This window comes from Liolophura sinensis, chromosome 4, assembly GCF_032854445.1.
Source record: "Liolophura sinensis isolate JHLJ2023 chromosome 4, CUHK_Ljap_v2, whole genome shotgun sequence".
In the NCBI taxonomy this organism is placed as follows: Eukaryota; Metazoa; Mollusca; class Polyplacophora; order Chitonida; family Chitonidae; genus Liolophura; species Liolophura sinensis.
The window spans coordinates 10,239,623-10,263,768 of NC_088298.1; the positions used below are offsets into that span (position 1 = coordinate 10,239,623).

General features: G+C 39.9%; 5 protein-coding genes across 5 annotated transcripts; 3 read left to right on the plus strand and 2 right to left on the minus strand.

Moving 5' to 3' along the window:
• Nucleotides 1-1,280: 1,280 nt before the first annotated feature.
• Nucleotides 1,281-2,105, plus strand: LOC135464831 (piggyBac transposable element-derived protein 4-like). The gene has a single exon (XM_064742400.1). The coding sequence runs from the start codon at nucleotides 1,281-1,283 to the stop codon at nucleotides 2,103-2,105; it is 825 nt and encodes a 274-aa protein (XP_064598470.1).
• Nucleotides 2,106-5,288: 3,183 nt separating this feature from the next.
• LOC135464402 (zinc finger protein 862-like) lies at nucleotides 5,289-7,522 on the minus strand. Its single transcript, XM_064741830.1, has 2 exons — nucleotides 7,307-7,522; nucleotides 5,289-7,039 (listed from the first exon to the last, which is right to left on the minus strand). The coding sequence occupies exons 1-2, from the start codon at nucleotides 7,365-7,367 to the stop codon at nucleotides 5,289-5,291; spliced, it is 1,812 nt and encodes a 603-aa protein (XP_064597900.1). The 5' UTR covers nucleotides 7,368-7,522.
• A 1,645-nt stretch (nucleotides 7,523-9,167) lies between these two features.
• LOC135464403 (zinc finger protein 862-like) lies at nucleotides 9,168-11,851 on the plus strand. The gene is made up of 2 exons (XM_064741831.1): nucleotides 9,168-9,505; nucleotides 9,757-11,851. The coding sequence occupies exons 1-2, from the start codon at nucleotides 9,168-9,170 to the stop codon at nucleotides 11,849-11,851; spliced, it is 2,433 nt and encodes an 810-aa protein (XP_064597901.1).
• A 6,280-nt stretch (nucleotides 11,852-18,131) lies between these two features.
• LOC135464916 (uncharacterized) lies at nucleotides 18,132-19,549 on the plus strand. The gene is made up of 4 exons (XM_064742490.1): nucleotides 18,132-18,300; nucleotides 18,437-18,697; nucleotides 18,867-19,050; nucleotides 19,229-19,549. Exons 1-4 carry the CDS (start codon nucleotides 18,163-18,165, stop codon nucleotides 19,492-19,494), a joined length of 849 nt encoding a protein of 282 aa, XP_064598560.1. The 5' UTR covers nucleotides 18,132-18,162; the 3' UTR covers nucleotides 19,495-19,549.
• Nucleotides 19,550-21,243: 1,694 nt separating this feature from the next.
• LOC135464404 (uncharacterized) lies at nucleotides 21,244-23,102 on the minus strand. The gene is made up of 3 exons (XM_064741832.1): nucleotides 22,694-23,102; nucleotides 21,805-22,032; nucleotides 21,244-21,352 (listed from the first exon to the last, which is right to left on the minus strand). Exons 1-3 carry the CDS (start codon nucleotides 22,900-22,902, stop codon nucleotides 21,244-21,246), a joined length of 546 nt encoding a protein of 181 aa, XP_064597902.1. The 5' UTR covers nucleotides 22,903-23,102.
• Nucleotides 23,103-24,146: the final 1,044 nt, after the last annotated feature.

The window sequence follows — 24,146 nt, forward strand, 5'->3', positions numbered from 1 at the left end:
TATCCATCAAATGTAAAGCGACATTTTTGTCGCCCCAGGCTTACTGGTAGAGCGACATTATTGTCGTTTCCTGCCATAGTGATTTGAATGCATTCTGGGAACAAACTCCATACAGGGCCAAGTTTTATCTCTGCGCCATGTAGTGCATAGACACTGTGCCGAGCTGACGCAACACTTTGGAGCAAATCAGAGACCGTTTTAGCCAGAAGTTGGCGAGTTTGTAGGTTGCGATTTCAAAATGGCGGCGCCAGGTCCAACACCACGCCGGTCAGTGCGAAAACGGGTACGCTTATACGATGTCAGGCAAGTTGTGAGCTTTTTAGACGATCCTGATGATTCTTCTGACAGCCACGACTCTGGCAGTGACATGGATGTGAGTGAATTTCGCTATGAGGATTCAGATTCGTCGTCTGAACCGGACGATAGTGAACCCGGAAGTAACCGTAACGTTTTGCATATGGGAAATTCTGACAGCTGTGATGTGGTTGAACAAACTGACCACGGGCATGGGGATGCAGGTCTTGGGGTTGCTGACAATGGTGATCGCTCCAATGATTCAGTGGATTATGATATTTGGCAAACTGTTCGAAACTTGCAACAAGACCAGCCTCCAAACGTGAATGACTTTGTGTCACACAGAGGACAAGTATGGAACCCGCCACAGGACACACCACCAGTTGACTATTTTGACAGATTTTTCCAATGCTCCCAGCCTGATGGACAGTCACTTTGGGATTTCATTGTTGATGAGACTAACAAATACTACAGCTTTAGTTTGGGAAAAGCTGGTGTGCTTCAGGAGCATTCACGGTATCACAAATGGAATTCAATGGATGTATCACAACTGCGTGCTTTTGTTGGACTGTACTTCAACATGGGACTTGTTCGTAAGCACAGCATTGCGGAGTACTGGAATTCAACTAATTTTTCACAGGACAATCCAGTGTTCAGGCGTGTCATGACACTTCAGACATTTGAGAATATTCTTCGCTTCATGCATTGCTCTGATAGTGAAAATGAACCAAGACGCGGAGATCGAGACTATGACCCTCAGTATAAATTTCGACCAATATTGAATTTTCTCAATGAGTCATGGGCAAGGGAGTATGATTTGGGCCCTGTTATTTCTATTGATGAATCAATTGTTGGATTCAAGGGCAGGCACACACTGGTCAATTACATTCACATAAAAAAAACACCACCAATGGGGACCCAAAGAGTATTCCCTTGCAGATTCTAACAGTGGTTATGTGTATGAAACCATATATCATGTTGCCAATATGAAAGTTTCAAATCATGGTCAGCCATTCGATGTGTGTGATAGGTTGTTGGAAAATCATGGTGGAAAACATCACCATCTTGTAGTGGATAATTACTACACAAGCCTTCCACTGTGTGAACATATGCTGGATAAACAGATATATGTGACTGGTACTGTCAGGTCAAACCGTGTGGGACTGCCTGACCCTATAAAGAAAACTTTGAAACATAAAGGTGATATGGTTTGCCAACGCAAAGGACAGATTTTGGCAGTAAATTGGATGGACAGAAAACAGGTCAGGCTTTTATCTACTATTTCAAATGCTGGAACAGTTGAAAAAGAAAATCATAACAAGGTAAAGAAGACTGTACCCAATGTCGTTATTGACTACAATGCCGGTATAGGTGGTGTTGATAAATCTGACCAGATGACAGATCAATATTCTTGTGAACTAAGAAGTAGAAAATGTTGGAGAAAGATTGTGTTTCACTTGCTTGATAGAACCCTTACAAATGCCTACATCTTGTACAAGGAAAATTCCAACATACAAGGAATTCCTATGACACACTTGAAATTTACCATATCAGTTGTAGAGGGACTTATTGGTGGGTATGAGGAGCCACACAGGAAGGTAGGCATGCCAAGTATTGGTGATCCACTGGCAAGAAAGTCAGCCAGGCATTTCATCAGTAAAATACCAGATGGCAAAAGAAGGAAATGTGCAGTTTGTGCCAAATCTAGACAATCTGGTTTAGGTTACCAAGGAAGCAGAATTGGTACGTGGTGTAAGGACTGTGGAGTTGGGCTGTGTCGCAATCAGTGCTTTGAAAAATACCACAAATAGGGCCAGTAATATGACAAACCTGTAGCAAATTCATGACTGTTGCACCTCTGGAAGCATTTGTTGTAATCATAGTAATGATTAATAAACACTGGATACAGAAATAATAGTGTCATTTCATTTCATTTCTGGGCGAACTGTTTGTGCATTGTCGTATTTTTAAGTATTTCCGCAAAATAATTCACCGAATGGTACTAGGCGACTGGAAAAAAATCACCAGTAAACGGGTTAATTAATACCCAGTGTGCCAGATATGGCACGCAAAAAAAGCCCCCTTCGCCAATGTGCCATATTTGGCACATCTATTTTCAATGTCAAAATTCTGCAAGAAATTTAGATAAATGTAATAAAATAATCATATCATGACTAAAATTCACCCTTTATTAAATAGTTGACACACTTGCGAGAAACATTATACTCACCTAGGATAGTGATTGGATCGGATTGAAATTGGAAAGTTCAGAAACACATGAGATGGCTTGTTGTGATATTTTGCAGGAAACAGGAACTATGCAAAAATGAGATGCCCAATGTATCTCCCATGCTGAAGAGCTATGGAAATTAAAGGGGAACAACAATCTAAACTGATAACCATAGTCAATGATCATTTACCTCCCTTGGAGTAGGCAAAACAACATGTGCCATATATGGCACTCTGGGCACTAGAGGGTTAACAAAAAATAAAAAATAAAAAATCCTACTGAGAATACAGGCAAGTCACATTCACCCTGGATTACGGTATATATGGTCTTCTATAGTGATAAGGCCTAGATTATTCAAGTAATCATACAAAAAAAAGAAAAATGTCTTAAGCTTAAGTCGTGTACATGGGTCATTCCATTTTTTTCTCAAAACTTCATGTCCCCATCATCAAGAGCTCCATAAAATTAATATATTTCGATAATTCTTAACTAAGAGATGTCTTTTAGATAGATAGGCCACTTTGATGAATGTATGTAATCAATTAAAGTTCAATCAAGAAAGCAGCACAATTATAATTACCACCAGTTCTACCCCAACACAGTGGAATTTATATGCCCCAAGAACCAAAAATAAATCCTTATTTACACATTAGTATGTGTAGTTAATGAATTACCAGTTAAAAGATAGATGACGGTTAACTAAATGTATAATTTTTACATGGTTACGAATGTCCCTTAAAATACCGTCATTTCCGTAACGTCAAACAAACGTAGTAACACACAGAGTTGCATCCCTTCCTGAAGAGGTCTTCAACGTCATTATAACTATTGAGCCCCCGCAGATTCAGAAAAATGTCTAATGACTCACCAGGTACGTTTTAAAGGACACAGTTTTCATCGGTAAGTACTAAGTTTGCGAGCGTATGCTTTCTAGATGTCATTACCGTACAAGTATTAGGCTTGGTGTTATACAAAACATATGATAAATATCATAATCATCCTGTTACTCATGGGTTCTTCTTCAAATACGAAGGGCATGTGCTCACCTCGTGTTGTCTGATTTTGCCCCAGGCCGCAAAGTAACCCAAAATGTCACTACCGTAACGGTCATTCCCGTAATGCTTTACTTTGTTACGGCAATGACATAGCCGTTACGGAAATGACATACATACCTTAATACAACATAATAACTGGAAAATAAAGTACTAGTATCTTGTCTTTTTATTTGTATTTTCTCGACCAGTTAATTGCTTCACTGACATAGAGCTGTTACGCCATCCTGGTCGTAGATATTAAGTGATATCCGGCCTGTCGTCAGTTTATCTTGAGGTTGTGTTTGAGCTGTGCATGAACATACTTGGAATCACATCTTCACAAAAGTATTAACAAAAATAAAATAAAAATAATACCAAGAATTCAGGCAAGCCACATTCACCTTGGATTACCGTATATACGGCCTTACACAGTGATAAGGCTTAAATATACTAGTAGCACTATACAAAAAACAAATGCGTTTAGCTCAAGTCATGTACATATGACAGGCTGGTCTAGTTTCACACCCACTCTATCCCACCGCCCTTTAAATAAGCTTTACTTTCCCTAAAATGCAGGCCTCGTCGTTTGAAAATCCCAGGAGTGCTATTTTCAGTCCTCCTTAATTCAGCAAGGAGTGTGAAAAGCTCTCCTGGAAATAGTCCTCCTAAATTACTTTAGGAGAGCTATTTCATAAAATATACAAAAACTGAAAATCTATATAAACATGGCTGCCATAGTTTTGGTAAGTTAAATGGCTTTGACCTGGACTATTTTACTGAGGGCCTGCATGATCATGGGTGGATAACAGGTGTCTTAATGAGGGTAAATTCAATACCAGAAGACAGCACAAGTCAGAAGTGTCATTGAATGCTGTGAAAAAAAATAATAATAATAAAAAAAATAACAGCATATAATTCCAAAAGATATGAGAAGTCATCATTGTTGCCCAATAAAGATGTAATTAGCTGCTGAAAGCATGTGTTTTGTGTTCGTTTTTTCTTCAGGATTAATTGTAATTTGCAGTGTTGGGTTAAATTAAGTCATTGATGGTGAACTCCTATTATAGTCATAGTTTAAATATTGATGTCTCGACAGGGAAGGGGTATAGGAATCAATATGGTTCTGAGAAAAAATGTGTAATAATTCTAACAATTGATCAGTTTCAAATTGAATGGAAACTTTGATACTGCCTGCATGGCTAAGTTTCAACAAAATTTTAAGATCTTGTACTTAATGCAAAATTTGATCAACTTTATTTACTTGAAAATATAGACCAATCACAGTAAAATTGCAACAACTATATTAGAAGTTGCATATACTTGCCTATATAACTGTATGATACCAGCCTTGCCTAAATGAAACTGGATCCTCCTTTAATTTTGTACCAAAGATTTGGCCCCAAGGTAATAAAATGCCTAAATTTCTGTACTGATACTACAAAAATGTACATATGACATACTTCACAGTATAACAGACGGAAAACACTGGCCCCATGAGGTTTGATATATCCAAGTTCTACTGTAACTTAATATTATGGTATGGAATCCGGTCTCAGACTGATTTTGGTGCAATTTTATAATTCTTATTTTAAGTAAACTCGACCAAATACATGGACAATAAGTCAGCATTTTAATTTTGAAACAGCAAATCACAAAACAAATGAATGACATGAATCAATGTTCACTGTTCACCAGCTTGGATGGATATGAATCAATGTTCATTGTTCATTCTATGACTCTATATCACAGTCCATGTACTCAGAAGAAGAGTCAGAGTCTGATAAATGAACAACACTCCCAGGTAAGTTCACAACGGAGTGAGTCTCAGAGCCTTGGATTTCTGTCTCAGTATCACAATCAACCTTGCTTTTACGCCTTTTCTCCATGAATTTTTCCAGTGAACGTTCAATAACTTGTGATTTTTCTGACTGACTGAAGACCAAGTCATTCAGTTTTATTAGCAAGAGGTTTTCCATGGTATCATGATTCATTGACAGTCGAGTGTCTGGCAGCATTCTTGTCAAGTGGGAAAAGCCCCCCTCCACCACGCTGTTGCTCATACCAAGGCACATAACCAGCTCAACAATCAAGAGAATATTTGGGAAGCGATCTCTTCTGTAGGTGATCATCTTTTTCCACATTGCCAGGGCTTCTACCTTTCTATAGAACGTTTCTACAGTTTCTTTCAAGTGTTTCCATTCAGACCAGATGTGTTTTTTTTCAAAGTTTCGAGCTTGTAAGGGCACTTCAAAGTGAGTTACAAGGTGATGAATTTCTCTCAGTTCATCTTCTTCGGAAGCCCAGTTGGCCGGGTCCATCCAATGGCAGTGTTGAAAGAGGTCACTTTGAAAGGACTCGAAGCGTTGACTCAGACACGTAGCCACGGCTGGAAGTGCATAAGCCTTTAGCAAGTTCACACTGTCGCTAGCTCCATCAGTGTGTGTCATTTCATTCAAGGACAGAACTACAGTCTCTCTGTTTTCTGGTTTCTTTCTTTTGTGTCCGTCCTTTAAAACAGGACAAGTTATTTTGTTCTCATGAAGGGTAAAACCAGATTGCTTTAGAAAATCATCTGGATTTTGCCCTTGTAGGTCTCTGAGCTCCCGAAGAGTCCTCTTGATCTCTGGCTCTATTTCAAATACTTGCAGACTACCCTTTTCAAACTGCAGTGACAGTGAGGCAACTTTCTCCAGAACAGCCTGATACACACAACAGTGAGAAAGAAAGGTGAAGTTTTTCAACTTCCTCCTGTATCCCAGAAGTTTGGCGTCCTGTTTTTTTTGTGATGCCAGAGTGTTTTCAATTGTTTCTAACAGAATTATCCAGTTGTGTAGAAGCACGTCCACTCCATGTCTTTGGTGGTTCACAAAGCGTGTACCATGGACTTTTGGAAACTTGTACATCTTTGCACCGAGTGCCTCCGCTGTTGCCTGCAAGTGGTGTACGAACTTGCCTGAACGCTTTGTGTAATAAAACAAATCAACCATAAAGTCCTTCACTGCTTCAAACTGGGGCTGTTTACATATTGAGTCCTTTATAGCAAGTTCCACGCGATGGGACACACAGTGCATGGTAACAAGCCATGGCCGTTCCTCCTTTAACTGCGTCAAGACACCATTGTATGTACCGGTATTTACCGAAGCTCCATCAGCTGTGGCACAGATCAGCATGTTTTTGTAATGTCCATCAGGGACTTTCAATTTGTTCTGAAAGGCATTGTCTAGGGAACACTTTACATTATGCGCAGTTGCATCGCCATAGTCCGAGATGTTCTCGAGTCCTACACAGTGGTATACAGGTACGCCATCCCTGACCACCCGCACCATAACCAACTCTTTTTCAGAGTTTGTTTTCCTGGCTTGTGATCCATCTGAAAGCATAGAGAAGTAGCTTGATTGCAGGATGACTTCCTTAACTGTTGTTTGTACTGTAGAGGCAATGATGTTGACAAGCTTAGTCGCTCTCTTTCCAGAGTCTGCACCTGACGAACAGAAAGTTATATTTGATAACACACTCTGTATCATGGCACTTTATGTGCAACATGTTCTAAATATTACACAATTTCAACATCACACTATTTGCCTGATTTATTGAAAATAGAAGTTCATGATTAAGATTTCAAAATTTTATTATCTGCTGCACAATTTACCAAACAGACATAAGATGGGATAAAAGTTTTGTAACGCACAACACCATCTGCAAACCTACTCGAATCAAAGTAAATAAAAAAAAAAAATCAGTAATTTACCAGAAATTAGCTGAACACCATTAGCTTTCTGTATTTCCACACTTGTTCGGAATGATGACATTGGTTGTCCTCTGGCTGCTAACAAGTAAGCAGTTCTAATCAGCTTTCTGAAAAAGAAATAAAGAATGATGATTAACCAGTGAACACCTCATTAATTTTCACATGACAGATAAATAACCTGTATCATTGAATACTCAATGCTTTCATAAACAGACAATGTACAATACATGCAGTTTGTTTTATAAATTATACACATGGAGCCATTTGAGGGCTGAGCAACATTGAAAACTGCATGCCTGTGTTTAAAAAAAAAATAAATAAATAAAAAAAAATTTTTAAAATTAAAAATTAATCACCTGTAGGCATCTTTTGCTGCATTGTTGATTGAAGTGTCAATTTTCGGCTGTGTACTAGTGACAGTAGTCTTAGAAGCCACCGGGCCCGGTCTCTGGTTATTCTCACTCTGATAAGTTTCATCTCCGAGGCGTTTCTGACCAGTCTTCAGTGCCTGACCTAAAGCAGTCTCAGCCAACTTTTCAAGTTCGACACCCATATGATGCACTTTAGATTCAAGGTGCCGCATGACGGTGTGTTTTGTAATAAAGCTGGTTCCCGTTGTATACTTCATGAAGTCAGCGACAGCTCTTCCACGGAGCGTGGGTACCAACTGCGCCTCGTGAGCAGCGCAGGTTTTGCACCACACCTCAGTCACTTGCGTCAGTCCATCCTCGCTACTCGTTTTGTAGCCTATCACATTTCCTGTTGGCCATGCAAGGAAGGTTTTTAGCTTCACGGAAGACATCCTGTTGCAGCCCTCGACATAAGAGGAGATCGAACCGACCGATCACGTGTCGATCACCTCATTCGAAAAAAGGGGGCCCGAAACGTCGGTTACCATAAAAGCCACAGGGGACCGATAAATAATTTCGGCAGATTAGGAGTGAACGTGTACGTAGTGTCTGCCGCTGCCGAAAATGCAACCGCTCAGTCAAAGGGGAGCTTGTCGCAGTGCGGCGCGAAGGGAAATGCATGCATGCGCTATGAGCCGTGGGTCAGGACGCAAAAGACATTTGGTCATCACAAAAATAAAACAGTTAATTGGGTCACTGTCCAAGCGCGGCGCACAGAAGGTGTAGTTTAACGTTCACTGATACCCATGTATCTTTACCAACCAGAAGTTTAGGGTCCAACAACACTGACAGGCATGCATATGCTGTGATCTGGACGATTCCAATTATTGGAAACTAAAGGGGTGGTGAGGTTGTTCCAATACGCGTCTGTTGTACTTCGATCTAGGAATTTCATAACTGTCAATGAAAACTTTGAAGAGAATACGTACTTGTATCATATATCACAAGGCCAATCTTAAAATGCATTGCATGGATTATTTTGCTTGAATTGGCTTGCAAACCTAAACTCAAAGGTCCCTTGTTCTGCTGCTGTCTAGAAATCTGGTGCCGCGTCTCTTTCAGGCGATTAAAACAATGCCAGCTAAGTTTTTGTCTTCATATTCATATCTGTCCATCTCTTATTCTATTGATATCGGTTCTGCTGGAAAGACAATGTACATGTATGTATTAATAGAATGCAATATATGTGTACATGTGTCCGTTTACTCGATCGCAAAACAAGGTAATCAAAACAAGGTTAAAGTCCATGGCATTCCACCGTTGGGTCAACGGTCGCCAGAAATAATAGCCAATCGTTTTAACTGCTAATTAGAATATTGACAGAGGCGCCGCGCTGTAGATGTTTGTCACAGTCCAGAGCGGAATATTGGCGCTACGTCGAGCAGAATCTTTTGAGGAGCTGACGAATATTGCTTAGATTTTAATCGTTATTTGTGTATAAATATGTTTTGATGGCTACCAAAAAGCCAGAGACTGTCCATCAAAAAACCTTCGAAAAGTGGCCTTTCAAGGAAGAGTTCAGAGTTTTGGCAACTGACAGTGATGGTAATATCACTAAACTGCAGTGCAAAATATGTGCGGACAACTTGGCAGCTATCAGGGCAGAGGCGGCAAGGCGAAATGTGAAAGGTGCAGCGTTTAATGGCATTGTGAACCTGGCAGACGGTGTTGAGTGCGTCCACCGAGGAAACTTATCTCGTCATATCAAACCTGGTGGACTGCATGACTGGGCCAAGCAAAGATTTGGCAAATCACCCGTGGCATCAACGAGCAGTGCTCCACAGGCAGGGTACGTACCATTTAAAGACATTAAATTTAAAGTTTAAAATAAATGTAACTGTATAGGAAAATGATACACACTGGTGTAATAATGTAGAATATAATAATAACTTGTTAAATATAATCACGAAAATATTTAAAATATAGGTGCCGTATGCATATAGTTACACTGGTGTGCATGTGTTGTTCATCGTATATAGATTATAATTTGTAATGTTTAAGCTCGAGTTTCTAAATGATTTTCTCTCCCTTTTGTTTAAGGCCTCCCAGTGGATCTGGTCAACGCCGCATTGATATTCTTATCGACCAAACTTCAAGCACAGCATATAGGCACCTATTCAACACCGCCCTTTGCATTGTCCGGCATGAAAGGCCGTTTTCTGACTTTCGTAGTCTTGTTACGCTACAGCGCAAGAATGGAATCAAACTGTTAAGCGGAAAAGACACTGACAAATGTTGTCGCCAGTTCGTTTCTATAATGGCCGCAATACTCCGACAGGACATTGCAAAAATGCTGCTCCGCTCCAACTTCTTCTCGGGCCTTATGGACGGCTCCCAGGCCAGGAAGACGGGTTCAGAAAAGGAGCTAATCTATGCAAAAATTGCAGTGAACGGATGCACTGTAGAGCTCCTTGTAAAGTGCCAGGATATGGCCGAGATCGGAGGGGAAGATGCTCGAAGTTTAAAGCAGGCCTACGATCAGGCATTTTTGGATTCCTGTGAGGTACCGAAGGAAAGGCATGACAAACTGATGGTGAGCATCTGCACTGACGGCGCCAGTGTAAACATGGGGAAATATAATGGCGCATGTACCCAACTGAAGGCTGAACGAGAGTGGCTGCTCGTGGTACATTGTTCAAACCATCGTCTGGAGTTGGCCATTAAAGATGCCTTTGCCTCTGACAAATCGTTCGAAGAAGTGGACGAAATCATGACACAAATGTATTATCACTTCAGAAACAGTGGCAAAGCCAAACGAATATTCACAGCGACAGCAATCGCATTGGGCGTTACTTGCGTCGCTTTCACGAAGGCGCACGGGACGAGATTTCAAAATCACAAGTACAGGGCATGCAAGGCCATGGTGATTAACTTTTTGCCCCTCTGCTTGTATTGTGAAAATATGATAGAAACACCAGGCGCGTGCAAGACAGAAACGGTAGCAAAACTCCGTGGATACCTACGAAAGTTCTTGTCATACTCCTATCTCAGCAGTCTTAACTTCTACATGCAAGTCCTGAGGGTCACAGCTCAAATGTCATACGTCCTGCAAACCCCAACGTCACTAATAACAGACGTCATTGAATCGATTTCAGAGGCAAAAACCAACCTTCGTGAATTGACGGCAACTGAAGAAGACTTGCCGTTCGATACGGAAGGGACAGCCGAGAGTGACAGTGTGAAACTATCGGCCAAAGCAACAAACTTGCCAGCGACGCTTGCCTTCAAGGAAAAACTAAACGAAAAACAAAAGAGACAGGTCGAAAAATACTGCACTATTGTGAAACAGGACTACGACATCAAGTTTGTGCGCCAAGGAAAAGCAAATGTCCGGAGAGTTAAAGAGACTCTGATCCCAGCAATATCTGAAGCTATTGATGCGAGATTTGCTCCTTTCCTCTCTGAACAAGAAATCTATGCATCTGTTCAAATAGCTGACCACAGATGCTGGGACTTCGAAGAAAAGACATTTGGTCTTGACAAAATCCAGGAGCTGAGTGAGCATTTTCAAGAGCCGCTGGGGTATCATGAGTACGACATGAAAAAGGCCCAATCGGAGTTCAGACAGCTGAAGGCCGTTGTTGCTGCGAAGTACAGAAAATTCCGCAACCCCTTGCAGCTGTGGAAAACAGTCTTTCAGCATTATGTCTCTAAGTATCCCAACATCCTACTGCTGATAGAATTGTGCCTTTGTTTTGCTTGGAGTTCTGCAACGGTGGAACGCGGTTTCAGTGTTTGCGGCCGGACCTTGACAGATGCCAGAACGTCCATGAGCAAGGGTACACTGGATGACCTGCTTGTACTCAGGATAAGCCTGCCATCGCTCGAAAAACTGGACAGCGAGTATGAAACAAGCCTGGTGGATAGAGCAGTGTCACAGTATCTGTCAACACCAAGAAGAAAAAGTGGAAAGGCGAAGCAAGTCGCCAAATCTGGAGGTTCTAGCGAGCCTGGACCAGCCATAATGCCCACTCCATTCTCATCCAGCCGAAATCCTCTGTTAGAGGATGACAGTCATCTGTATATTTCAGAAACTGATAGTGACGCAGACAGTGTGTCTGATGATTCAGAAATAAGCGATGTCGAATCAGTGGAAATGCCGATGAAATTCGAAGAGGAGATTCTGAGTGATTAAAAACAAGATCGCCTACATAAAAGTGTAAAACTTTAGCTAGGTGCCATTAAATTTAGTTCTTTGCCTTGCACTGACTTTGTTGATTGACTGTTACATAATCATGGCTGAACTTTTCACGTCAACACGTTATTACTTCAACAGGAAAGAATGACTTTTGTGCAGATCTCGTTTATTTGGTTTTGAATTTTTAACGTTTTGCTTTGAACTAAAATATTTCTACAACATACATGTATAATATATATGATAATGTGTGTGGACGTCGTATCATTCTTGCACATTGATTACTTATTTAAACTCATTTTTTTACCTTTTATCGCAAACTTAAATACATGCATATAATATATATATATATAACGTTTGTAACGAAGTCGTGTGTGTGATGACATACACCTCGGGGGACCTGGCATTTCAATGCAATAACGTCTTATATGTTATGTCTTTTACATTAAAACCATTTAAGTATGATTGTGTGGTTTTGTTACATATTCAACTGCGCCTGTATTAAAGACAAACGTACAGAAGGCTATTTTTCAAAGACTTGCGCCAGCATTGGTTCTTTCGTGGTATGTTAACATACAATTACAACTCCAAACGGTAACAACGCGAAGTAACGAAAACTCCGGCCGATATGAGTCATTTGAAAAATAGTTTTTGCAAAAATAGGTATAGCAACGGATACGCCAGGTAGATATGTCATGCATATTTATCCTCATTGTAGAAAAGTCAATGTTCTCCTTCACCTCCTATCTTGCCAAAATACTGACTGCGAATCCACATGGCGTGAGTGAAATGTTTGTAGACATCGCCATGATCTACATGCATCAATCAATCCTTGTATTTAAATTCAATAATTACGTTCTATAACTTATGCGTATATACCGCAGGCTGGTAGTCATAAGTCTGCTTTAGACAGATCGCATAACAAGTTAGGAATACGAAACTTTCAATTTTGAGTGGTTAAATTTCACCGTGGCAGTCCCCGCCTGTAACTGATTGACTGGAAGTGTGGGCGAGTCCAAAAGCATGCTAGCGTAGGGGGTTTTCGACTCGAACTAATGTCATTATTATTTAATGCTTGGTTCCGCTGATTTTCTGTGGTAGCAGCAATCGGGACACGTCATGTTTTGTAGAAATAGTGAATTGAGAATATTCAAGCAACATTTACAAGTTGTATCATTACTTTTCGAAAGACATTTCTTTACGCAACTTCAAAACTTACCCACCCCGTGTGACCCTCTCGCAGCAGTCAGCTTTGCGCGGGAACGTGCTGGAGATTTGTATTATTTCATTACCTGCTTGGAGTACTGGGTACGTTTATTTCTAATACAAATACAACAATAATGTGATCAGTAGTGACAATGATAAATTCTTCATTTTTTACACGATCAGTACGTCAAACACCATAGACATTGCTCCAATCAATTCGCCAGTTAAACCCACCACTCGGACTTCGCTGCGATTGCCAGTGGGTTTCATGGACGGCGTACCAGCGACTGCAGCGAGACTGGGACTAGTTACTTCTGAAAACAGACGGGAAGCCCTCTAACAAAATTAAATAATGCAGAGCATACATATATATCATTGTGTACATGAACTTCACGGCATACCTGTATATTACAAGGAACAATTTTGGTTCTCGAAACCTACGTAATCGATACAGGGGATCGATCGGTTACCAAAGAATTTGGGGGAGATCAAATGTCCGATCACCTGAACGTTAGGTCGGGGGATCGATTTCTCGATCACCATAATTATCCTTATGTCGAGGGCTGCTGTTGAAGACTAGAGCGTGAACGTTCTGTACGGTGCACTTAACCAGTACACATGCCGTTCCCTTTCGCCTTGCAGAGGCAACGATTGTCACCTTCAACACAGAAGAGTTTGCCTAAAGTTACCTCCCCTGTCACGACGGCTGGCGTGCGATTTATAGAGCTCCCCAAAATGAGTTTAGGTACGCGTAGGAGCGCGAGCGCGATCGCGCTCCTTATATTTCAAGGCCTGAAAATGCCATGTTTATCTCCATTGCAATAGGCACCGATATCGGCCATATTGTCCCGCACCTCAAATACTATGCTCAAAGTATAGATTTTATCTAGAACATTGTCAAAACGCCGAGTAATAAAATCTAACAAGCGAAGTAATAAATACTAACATGAGTCTACTGCTCGTTAGAAGTCTGTAGTATGCCGTTTTAAATATATGTAACGTGTACATACATGTCCCCATATGGCAGTAGTCAAACATATGCAAGATTTGACTGCATTATGTATGATCGTCATCTGTTGAACACTGTGCACAGGAGGTGCAGTTCCTACATCTGAGGTATCAACCTCTCAAACCTAAATATTGAGTCCCCACTTAAGGAATCTATTCGACATGTACTACGCTTCAAACCATTGGCATGTAAGACAGACATACACTTATGTAAGTGCGTGTGAAAATGTCGCACAGTGAAAAAGTGACCACATCCAACAGGTAAACGTTACCGTTGTAAGGAGTGATGCAATGTGAACTGACGAAGAAAGCTATTCACAAACATATGGGAATTACTAAGAGATCAGTTTTCGTTCATCTGTGGTATCAACCTCTCAAACCTAAATATTGAGGCCCCGCTTAAGGAATTAACTCGACATGTACTACGCTTCGAACCATTGGCATGTAGGACAGATATACACTGATGTAAGTGCGTGTGAAAATGTCGCACAGTGAAAAAGTGACCACATCCAATAGGTAAACCTTACCGTTGTAAGGAGTGGTGCACTCAGAACTGACGAGGAAAGCTATTCGCAAACATATGGGAATTACTAAGAGATCAGTTTTCGTTACATAAAATAAGATGTGAACCGCTAATGTTTCCGCCTTACATAGCATATTCTGTCGTCAAAAGCATTAACATACTGATGTTTTCTGTTCTGCCGACGTTATTCTACATACATATCTGCGCTAACAGGATTAATTAAGCTTTTAAGCCGGAAAGTAAATACCTTTTTGTCACAACTTGGCAACACAGATGGCGCCACTGGTCCCAGCATTTACCGGAACGATCTTCAAAAGGCTAAAAATAGACGCCATCGTGGTCGTAGATATTCAGTGATATGCGGCCTGTCGTCAGTTTATCTTGAGGTTATGTTTGAGCTGTGTATGAAAATTCTTTGAAGAGATAACACGGTAACTCTGCGACACAAATCGTCATATCGATACATGGGCAAGGCGTACAACACTGCTGAAGGAGTGCCTAGCAGTGCCGCATTTGCAGCTGCTCGTCTACACTACACTAACTTGTGCAGCTACTGACCACAGCAAGCACACTCAGTAACAGATACATGTGCTAACCTCATTCATGGAGCATATCGCATACTACTGTTAACCTCAGATTCTACAGTCTCATTTGCAGCTATTTATCTCACAAACCCTACACTAACTTGAGGTACTGACCTCAGCAAGCACACTCAGTAACAGATACAGGTGTTAACATTACAAATCCTGCCATTCAACACATAACACTGACCTCAAGTCACAGACTGCTAACATGTATAATATGCATATGCAGAAATGTCAACCAATATATATGGCACATATACCTGTAAATCTCGTGAATACTGAACTGGAACATTAAAAAAAATAATTGTATATTTAACATGTTATCAAAACTATAGGCATATAGACCACTTACAAGGGTGTCACACTTGAACAACAGGCACTTTATCAATAGACCATTCTGAGACAACACGCATCACAAAAATCTGTCCCAAGCTGCGTTTTCAAATGTTGTCTTACATGTACTTTGTCATAATGTGGTTAAGTTGGACTTGATCTGGGCTTCAGTTCTGCCTTCCAGCAGATTTGGATATTTTCTTTGAACACTTCTAATTTGCTTAAAACTAGGATAACTTCTTTTTTGAAGGTTAAAGTGAAACTTTTTTTTCAGTAGTGCTGGAGCTCCCTCCTCAATGGCTTGTTTCGTTCGACCAGTTTTGCTACTGTAAGCACAAAAGTTAGTAAAAAAAAACAAACAAACGTGTTAATGAGGTTGTGGAGCAGTGTTTAGTGGTAGTCCTACCTCTTTATACTTAATTTTTTAGATGCCCTTCCTAATTATTACTATTTCCCTTTTCTGTAATAAATGTGAATATGCACAAAGACTAAGTAACCCACAGATAAGGAGTTCTAAGCTACATGTAACAGCTGGCTATGTTGGGGTGCTGCAAAAGAACATCTGAGTCACACACTGTGCTACAGAATTACCCAGAAACGTAGACAGCAAATTTGATGTTATCCTTAACCAAAGCAGTTTGCATATTTCTTTCAATTGTGTAAAGAAGGTCTTGGTGATGAAAAAAAAGCACCTCACAATTAAGCTTGGCTGTGTCAGAGGGCTAGATTGCTTATGGGTACGGTTTTTATTACCTTCCTGGGGTTTCACTGCCTTTCATTTAGTGGTATGTTCAATAATGCGCCAGTGCGTTGTGTAACTTATATATCCAGTGTAATATAGCATAACTATCAAGTTATATTCTAGTAGCATACATAGAGATTATCATCACACTGTGCTGATATGAATCGTCTTATCTGGTAGAGTTCTCTGCGGTTGCGTCGCCGTATCGGCTGAGCCCATGTTGCATGTCACCAGCAGTAGAATGTCCAATAAACTCTAAGGTAAAGTAACGTGAAACAACCTGACCATTGTCCTATATTCGTATGCACAAGTCCATCTGTTTTTTTCACATTGCCACTTTCACAGAACAGCAGAACAAATCCATGTTTGACTTTTTGGCACGTTTTAATAGAAGATTCCTGAAGTACGGAGCAATGCCAAACGAACAGACATATGCCTCTTTTTTTTCCTCCCCACATTGGAAGTTTCTCGCGATTTAACTGTCAGGAAACAGCTTATCTAAAGGAAAAGAAGGTGGAATTAACATACAGTTAATTCTTTATGTATTTGAATTGTGTTGTGCTATATTTTAGTTATGATATTTTTTACCAGGTATGCTTGGGGTTTAATAGTATACTGTCCTTTACATTATTTCTGTCATGACACACCTAAAGACCAGCGCCTTTACCGATGCGGCCAGGACCCCTACCCTTGTTATAGGAAGTATTATATTACTGTATTAAATAGAAGCACCACATTTTTGTTTACATCAGTGGTAGGGGTGACCCTGTCCTATACACATTGCATTTAAAAGCGGGCCCTTATCCAATTAAATATACTTATAGGGCATTAAAACAGGCTATGTTTAGTTGATCTTGATTTTAACTTAAGTTTTAATAAAACTCGCTATAAGCAAAAATAGCCAATGATTGGCTTCGCTTCCTAATAGGATATATCCAACATACTCGGGAGCATTGTTTTAATCTATTATGAATTGTGTGTTAGACGAAAATGCCCAAAAAGACAACTCGGTAAAACTACTTGGTCTCTACGGGACAATTGACAAGTATAGGCATTGTAGCAAATGACAGGATGAATAACATGCACTTTTACCTGCTTACCCCAGCAAAAATCAGTCACTATTTAGGCACTGGATGAACTCCTGGAGGAATTCGAAAAAGACAAGGAAAATGCTGATCCTGAGACATCTGGAGAAAATAGCCATTTACCTTCTGAAGCTGAAAGCTTTCAAGTGATGACAGAGAAGGTTGTTATAGAAGCACCTGTAACTAGATCAGTGGCAACCCAAATTGGAAAGGCACCCTTGAAGACAATATCTAAGAGGTGACTATCTTTCATGACGTGTATACATACATAACATGATGTAAAACTTATTTTTGCTATTAGGCCAAAGATATATGTCAGTAAATAATGTGTCATTTAAGTTTGTCTTCTCTTGATAAAGTTTGTATGTTGATCTAGGTGCATTTTATTGTACCTGAACTGTATCACCTATGGCTGCAAAGATTCCAAACAAGTGCACACTGGAAATAATGATGTGATATTATTTACCTATTTCTATAGGACACGGCGGATTCAAGCAAAGCCACAAGTGCGAACAGTGGGGATCCAGTGTGATTTATTGAAAGGCAAACCGGTTGCAAAGCCACCTCTGAGAGAATGTGATGATGAAATGAGCGATGACGAAGATGAAGTTGATACCTTTCAAAATGATCCAGATTTTTTAGTGGAAAGTGACCCAGAAGACAGCGGCAGTGAAAGTGATGACGAAACAGTTGCTTTCCCGCTTGGGGAAGTTGTAAGGCCCTCAGACGAAAAACAGTTCCTGGTGTCTGAGTCAGCTTTATGTGCTTTGCTGAAGACCTGTCAGAGGTGTGGAAGACACTGTGATACAGTGGTTCATCACTGCCAAGGCATGATGGTTTCTACCATGTCAACATGTTCTGCTGGTCATGTGTTGGAATGGAAGAGCCAGGCAACCCACAACAGCCTTCCTTGGGGAAACCTAACTACGGCTGCTGCCATATTTTTCAGTGGATCAAATGCTTCCAAGGTATGTGAAAGCAATATGTATTTGTTATATACCAATAGGAATGCAACACAGTATAGATATTGATGAGTACTAAAAACACACTCATATCATTCAATACCGGAAATAATTTATCATACATATTTCCATCTGCCTACAGGTTATTCGTCTCTTCGAGATACTAAAGCTTCAAACGTTCAGCAAACGGACATTTTTCCGGATCCAGAAATCTTACCTTGTCCCTTCTGTGGTGGAAGTTTGGAACTTTGAGAGAGAGCGAAATGTTGTGGAGAGACTTGGCAAGCAGCTGATCTTGGGAGGTGATGCCCGATGTGATTCCCCAGGATACAGTGCAAAGTATGGGTCTTATAGCCTCATGGACCTAGACTCCCAGACAGTTCTGGACATTCAGTTAATACAGGTAACCCCTCAAAGAATTCTAAATTTTTATCACTGTTTTTGTGTCTTTCGGATTACGGATGATTTTTCTGTTTCTAATTCTTACCTGTGATTGATAAAAGATTTATTCAATAAATACCTCCATTTCACACAAAGGTTTGAATGTATATTATTTTTCTTCTCTTCAACAGTGTAATGAAGTAAAAGGCTCAACGCATATGGAGCTTGAGGGCCTGAAGCGTGGGCTACTAAAGTTGAAAGCAGAAAGACTGAATATCAAGTCACTCATCACTGACAGACATGTCATGGTGAAAAAATTTATGAAAGGAGAAGAGGAGATTATTCACAACTTCGATGTATGGCATTTTGCAAAAGGTAAGACTGTCAGCTATGTCACTTATTGTGAGCGTTGATTGTACTTGCTCCTAATGTCAGGTACTAAGATTGACGGTAGGCATTAAACTATTAGAGTGAAACCTATTTGTTGTAAACAAGTCATTGTTGGTTGTCAAACAAGTCATTGTTGGTTAGATATTCTGTTTTACCTCCCCAGGTGTATCGAAAAAGTTAGAGGGTTTGGCAAAGAAAAAGGGGGCAGAGGCTATTAAGCCTTGGATAAAAAGTGTTTCAACACACCTATACTGGGCGGCGTCCACCTCTGCCAATGATGGCGAGATGAAGCTGGCAAAGTGGCAGTCGCTTACCCGCCATATCCGGAACATCCACACACACCCTAGTAAGAGGTATCCGGAGTGCAGACATGGCCCTTTAGAGGATAACCAAAGAAATTGGATGGAAGAAGGTACATGTCAGAACTGACATTCTTTAACTGCATACATTTTTATGTTTTTCCATTGGTAGTTTTGGTATTGGTGTTTTGATGGTTTGCATTTATTTATCTACCCTTGAGTAATTTTATGGGATTTGTAATAGCGCAAAATGTCGGTTGTTGGAAATTGTTAAATTTCTAATTTAAAAGATAACATTTTTTTATGTCTGTAATCATTGTAGGTATGAATAATGTCAGTTAATGAACCTGTTTAAATATTTATCTGTAATGAATGTTTTGACTTATAAACATATTGTTTGCAGGATCCCGCCCATACAAGCTCCTATGTAGTGTCGTCACCAGCCCATTCCTAATGAAGGACATCGAGAAGTTGTCTCTATTCCATCAGACATATGGTCTCGAGGTGTACCACAATATTGTCAACCATTTTGCACCAAAGAGTACACACTTCTTCTTCGAATCCATGCTGGCCAGGTATGAGGTTTTCTTTGACTTTCAAAATGTGCAAAAATGTTAGGTGTGCAGGGCTTTATATTCCCCAGTAAATCACAGGGATTATGGCTGTCCGAAAATAAACCCACCATATCCTAAATAAAGACATAGTAAGAAAAACACAATCAGTAGGCTCACGATAAAATATCTCAACTAAAAAACATGAGACTCATTTTGTTAATGCTCGTAACTCACCTGTGAAATTTATGTTTTTCAGATTGTACTTAGCTGGACTACATTACAATGAGAACAGCTGGAAGCCACGTGACACGACATCAGATGGCAGAGTTCGTTGGCAGCTTTGCTATCCAAAAGCAAAGAAAGGTCTGGAGGCTGTAGTGAAGCCGATTAGCACTGGTCCGTCATTTGGTAAGTTTTGTGATATACATGTAACTAATGTAGACAGACAAGTACAGGTTTTCAGATTAGAATATTTACAAACAAATTGAACACTTATGTTGAGCAGTCAAAATGTGTGTATATCAATGACAGATTGATTGAATTGTTATATCGTAGATGTAACAAGTGTTCTTTGTTGACAACACAGGATATGAGATGATTAGTAATAAACTAAAATGTGTGATCATAAAATATAAAGGCAAGTACGGCTTTTTGGAATACTTTATTAAAACAATTCAGGTAACACAGCCTAACTAAGCAAAATACACAGTGTAATTGGTCCAACTGTGATTGACAAATGGTTTGCAATAGCTGGCGCTTGTTAACCCCACAGGAAGTCAGATGGTTATTAAAAGCTTACTACGTAGGGGGTCTGCGCAAGATAACCTACGAATTGTTTTTTGCAACTCATGGTTGTTATGAGACAGACTTGAGATGCTGCTATTGATTAATTTTAGAATTAAAAATTAAGTCATACATGTGAAAAAATCAGCAAAATAAAAAAGTAAAAGAATAGTTAACATAAGTCAAAAAAAAAGAAATCTTCTTAGTCAGTGCTATTTTTAACAATTTGTCTGATGCAACCTTCTTATGGGAGTTTCTTGAGGAAATATTGAAAAACAGAATAAGCATGATCTGTTTAAATATATTAAAATATTTTTTTATATCCTTCTATGTATGGTAGGATACGTGGACTTGCTCATCCATAACCTCGTCCAGCGAAGAAAAGATCTACCATCCTACCAGGTTGCTCCAGAGGCTCTCAGTAGCTACCTGTCGGTACCTGCCCCTACTACGTCAGGATTCGTACCTGTGGACAAAGCTTGTCTTATAGAGAGACATAAATCACGATTTTCGAAGACAACTAACTCCAATGATGTATGAATCTACGGAAACTTCTTTACGGCACACGATGGTATTGGCTTTCGGTTTCCTCTGCCTAGCTTGTGCCATATCCATCGTGTAAATCTCCTGTATGCGATAAACCTGTACAACCTGGATGAGAAAAGACACAAATATCTTACATGTTTGCAGATATAAAGCTAAAATTGTTTATTTATAGATCTATGTATATGTGGGGTGGAGAAGGGGTTGGTGCTATGAGACAATTGATATACTTGGTAAAATAAACAGATCTGTTGTATTTTGTATACTTGATTATGCATGTATGCAGGTCTGGTGTTAATATTTTCATCATTACCCTGTCTTGAGTTTTTTTTTAGCAAAAGTTGCTAACTACTTTTCAATGCAAATAAACTGAGCTGATATCAAATTGTAGCCCACACGGATACAGCAGTGATGGAGTAATGTTGCCAGGAGCTCTGAAATTAAATCATGCTGGCTTCGATTCATTTCTAGATGTTCATTTTCTTGTCTAACACATGCAATTATGTACTACACATTCGTATAAATGCTATTAAATTAGAAATTTATTCCATGTCACTTACTTGTGTGGTGGATCATTGTCATCGGTGGGGCCATAGTCTTCCAAAAACTCATAAATGGACGTTAGGATGACATGTCTGTTTGTACAGTTTACAATAAAGCCTTCGTGTTCTGTGATGCAATTTATATCTAGCTGCTCTTCGTCAGTCATTTCTATTATCCTTGGCACTTCCTGACAGCAAAGGCATTCTACGTTAGTTGGCATAATATCACAGTTCTCACAATCACACCTGAAAATAAACAGATTTGATATTCAGAGAAGATCATACATATGTTGGTACAGATTCCTTGATACGATGAGAAGCGGATTCAAAGCTTCAGCTGTCGGCGTAACATATTTGCTGTTGTACAAATATGCACCTCGATAAATTTTTACTTACATATTCGGACATTTAGACCAAGTTTACGTGAATCTCAAAAGACTGAATCTTATGATTTAATCGTAATATTTGACATGTGGGTTAACACAGACCTCTGAATCAAGGCATTACCTCAAAGCCGAGGATATTAGGGCACTAACCTGCTTGAGGCACCGGCAGGGACAAAGTGATAAATAACACAGGAAGGGAAAGAAAAGTGACAAACACCGGGCCATAATTTGAGAGCTACGGCTTATAGGCCTAGTAACCAGAAATTACAGTATGCTTATCGTTTTCTGTTTGTGAACTTCAACAAAACCTAGTTTTGCACTTAAAATGCTGTGATTTAAAGGTCTGTATTAACTCCCGTGATATTTTGAAAATGCCAGGATACCTGCGACCAATTTATTTGATAGGCTGTTGAAGCCGTACTCAAGAATATTTCATTTCTGCCACGGCGGCCAGCATAAGGCCATATAGTGCCAGCAAATCGGAAAATAGCAAGGAATTAACTGAGATAAAATGTAGTCACCAGGTCAAATTGTCGGTCCGAAAATCTTCTGGTTTCTGACAGCTGTCGACGTGGTCAGACTCGCTGTCGGATGAGTGAGGGGAACGGTTTACTGGGCTGAATTCATGGGTTCCACGCGCTGAATCCGTTCGTATAGGATCATACATGTACGGGTCTATAGGTGGTATACACATTGGAATTTCTAGTATGTCCGTTTCACAGTCTGACATTATTTTATTTTGGTATTTTCGCGCCTAAGATCGTATGTGGTATGTGAAACAGTGTTGTTCAGTATGGGCCCGTTCTTACGGTGACGTCACTGGGATCACGTGACGGGCACCTCATTAACTCCACTCTGGCTGACGGCTCCCTAGCGTGAGAGCCGACTATCGCCGTGGGAAGCGAGTCCAGGGGTAAACAAACATCCAGGTTCGTTACAATGAGGGATTATGAGGTAATTATTAAATAAATACCGATGATCATAAGACCTTGACAGTATTCCTTTAAAGTTGATGGCTCATTAGTTGAGGGTTGCATTACATGTCGTCTTTTACGAGTCGGGGGTTCAATATCACTTTCATCCCTTGAGCCTCCGTCATCTTTGTCAGGATTATATTCCTCATCAGAGTCGAAAAAGTCGCTCACATTTGGATCAACACAGCTTACAAGATCTCCAATTTCGGTCTCCTCATTTATTCTACAAAAAAAAAAATACAGAAAAACATTACTTGATATTTTTTTGTGTGTTTGCTATAATAAAACATATCAATTAAAAGTGCTTGAAAACCCATGGTTAATTTGACCTTTAAAAATACCGTAACCTTTAATACCCAGTGTGCCAGATATGGCACGCAAAAAAAGCCCCCTTCGCCAACGTGCCATATTTGGCACATCTATTTTCAATGTCAAAATTCTGCAAGAAATTTAGATAAATGTAATAAAATAATCATATCATGACTAAAATTCACCCTTTCTTAAATAGTTGACACACTTGCGAGAAACATTATACTCACCTAGGATAGTGATTGGATCGGATTGAAATTGGAAAGTTCAGAAACACACGAGATGGCTTGTTGTGATACTTTGCAGGAAACAGGAACTATGCAAAAATGAGATGCCCAATGTATCTCCCATGCTGAAGAACTATGGAAATTAAAGGGGAACAACAATCTAAACTGATAACCATAGTCAATGATCATTTACCTCCCTTGGAGTAGGCAAAACAACATGTGCCATACATGGCACTCTGGGCACTAGAGGGTTAACAAAAAATAAAAAATAAAAAATCCTACTGAGAATACAGGCAAGCCACATTCACCCTGGATTACGGTATATATGGTCTTCTATAGTGATAAGGCCTAGATTATTCAAGTAATCATACTAAAAAAAAATAAATGTGTTAAGCTTAAGTCGTGTACATGGGTCATTCCATTTTTTCTCAAAACTTCATGTCCCCATCATCAAGAGCTCCATA

Excerpts from the sequence above, each read along its gene's own strand:
- LOC135464831 (XM_064742400.1), top strand. The coding sequence starts at position 1,281 with ATGAAAGTTTCAAATCATGGTCAGCCATTCGATGTGTGTGATAGGTTG.
- LOC135464402 (XM_064741830.1), bottom strand. The coding sequence starts at position 7,367 with ATGTCATCATTCCGAACAAGTGTGGAAATACAGAAAGCTAATGGTGTT. Across the intron at positions 7,040-7,306 it reads TGGTGTTCAGCTAATTTCTG|GTGCAGACTCTGGAAAGAGA; the intron begins GTAAATTACTGA and ends TCTGTTCGTCAG.
- LOC135464403 (XM_064741831.1), top strand. The coding sequence starts at position 9,168 with ATGGCTACCAAAAAGCCAGAGACTGTCCATCAAAAAACCTTCGAAAAG. Across the intron at positions 9,506-9,756 it reads AGCAGTGCTCCACAGGCAGG|GCCTCCCAGTGGATCTGGTC; the intron begins GTACGTACCATT and ends CTTTTGTTTAAG.
- LOC135464916 (XM_064742490.1), top strand. The coding sequence starts at position 18,163 with ATGATGGTTTCTACCATGTCAACATGTTCTGCTGGTCATGTGTTGGAA. Across the intron at positions 18,301-18,436 it reads GTGGATCAAATGCTTCCAAG|GTTATTCGTCTCTTCGAGAT; the intron begins GTATGTGAAAGC and ends ATCTGCCTACAG. Across the intron at positions 19,051-19,228 it reads TGTATGGCATTTTGCAAAAG|GTGTATCGAAAAAGTTAGAG; the intron begins GTAAGACTGTCA and ends TTACCTCCCCAG.
- LOC135464404 (XM_064741832.1), bottom strand. The coding sequence starts at position 22,902 with ATGTCAGACTGTGAAACGGACATACTAGAAATTCCAATGTGTATACCA. Across the intron at positions 22,033-22,693 it reads CGGACCGACAATTTGACCTG|GTGTGATTGTGAGAACTGTG; the intron begins GTGACTACATTT and ends GTTTATTTTCAG. Across the intron at positions 21,353-21,804 it reads GACAATGATCCACCACACAA|GTTGTACAGGTTTATCGCAT; the intron begins GTAAGTGACATG and ends TTTCTCATCCAG.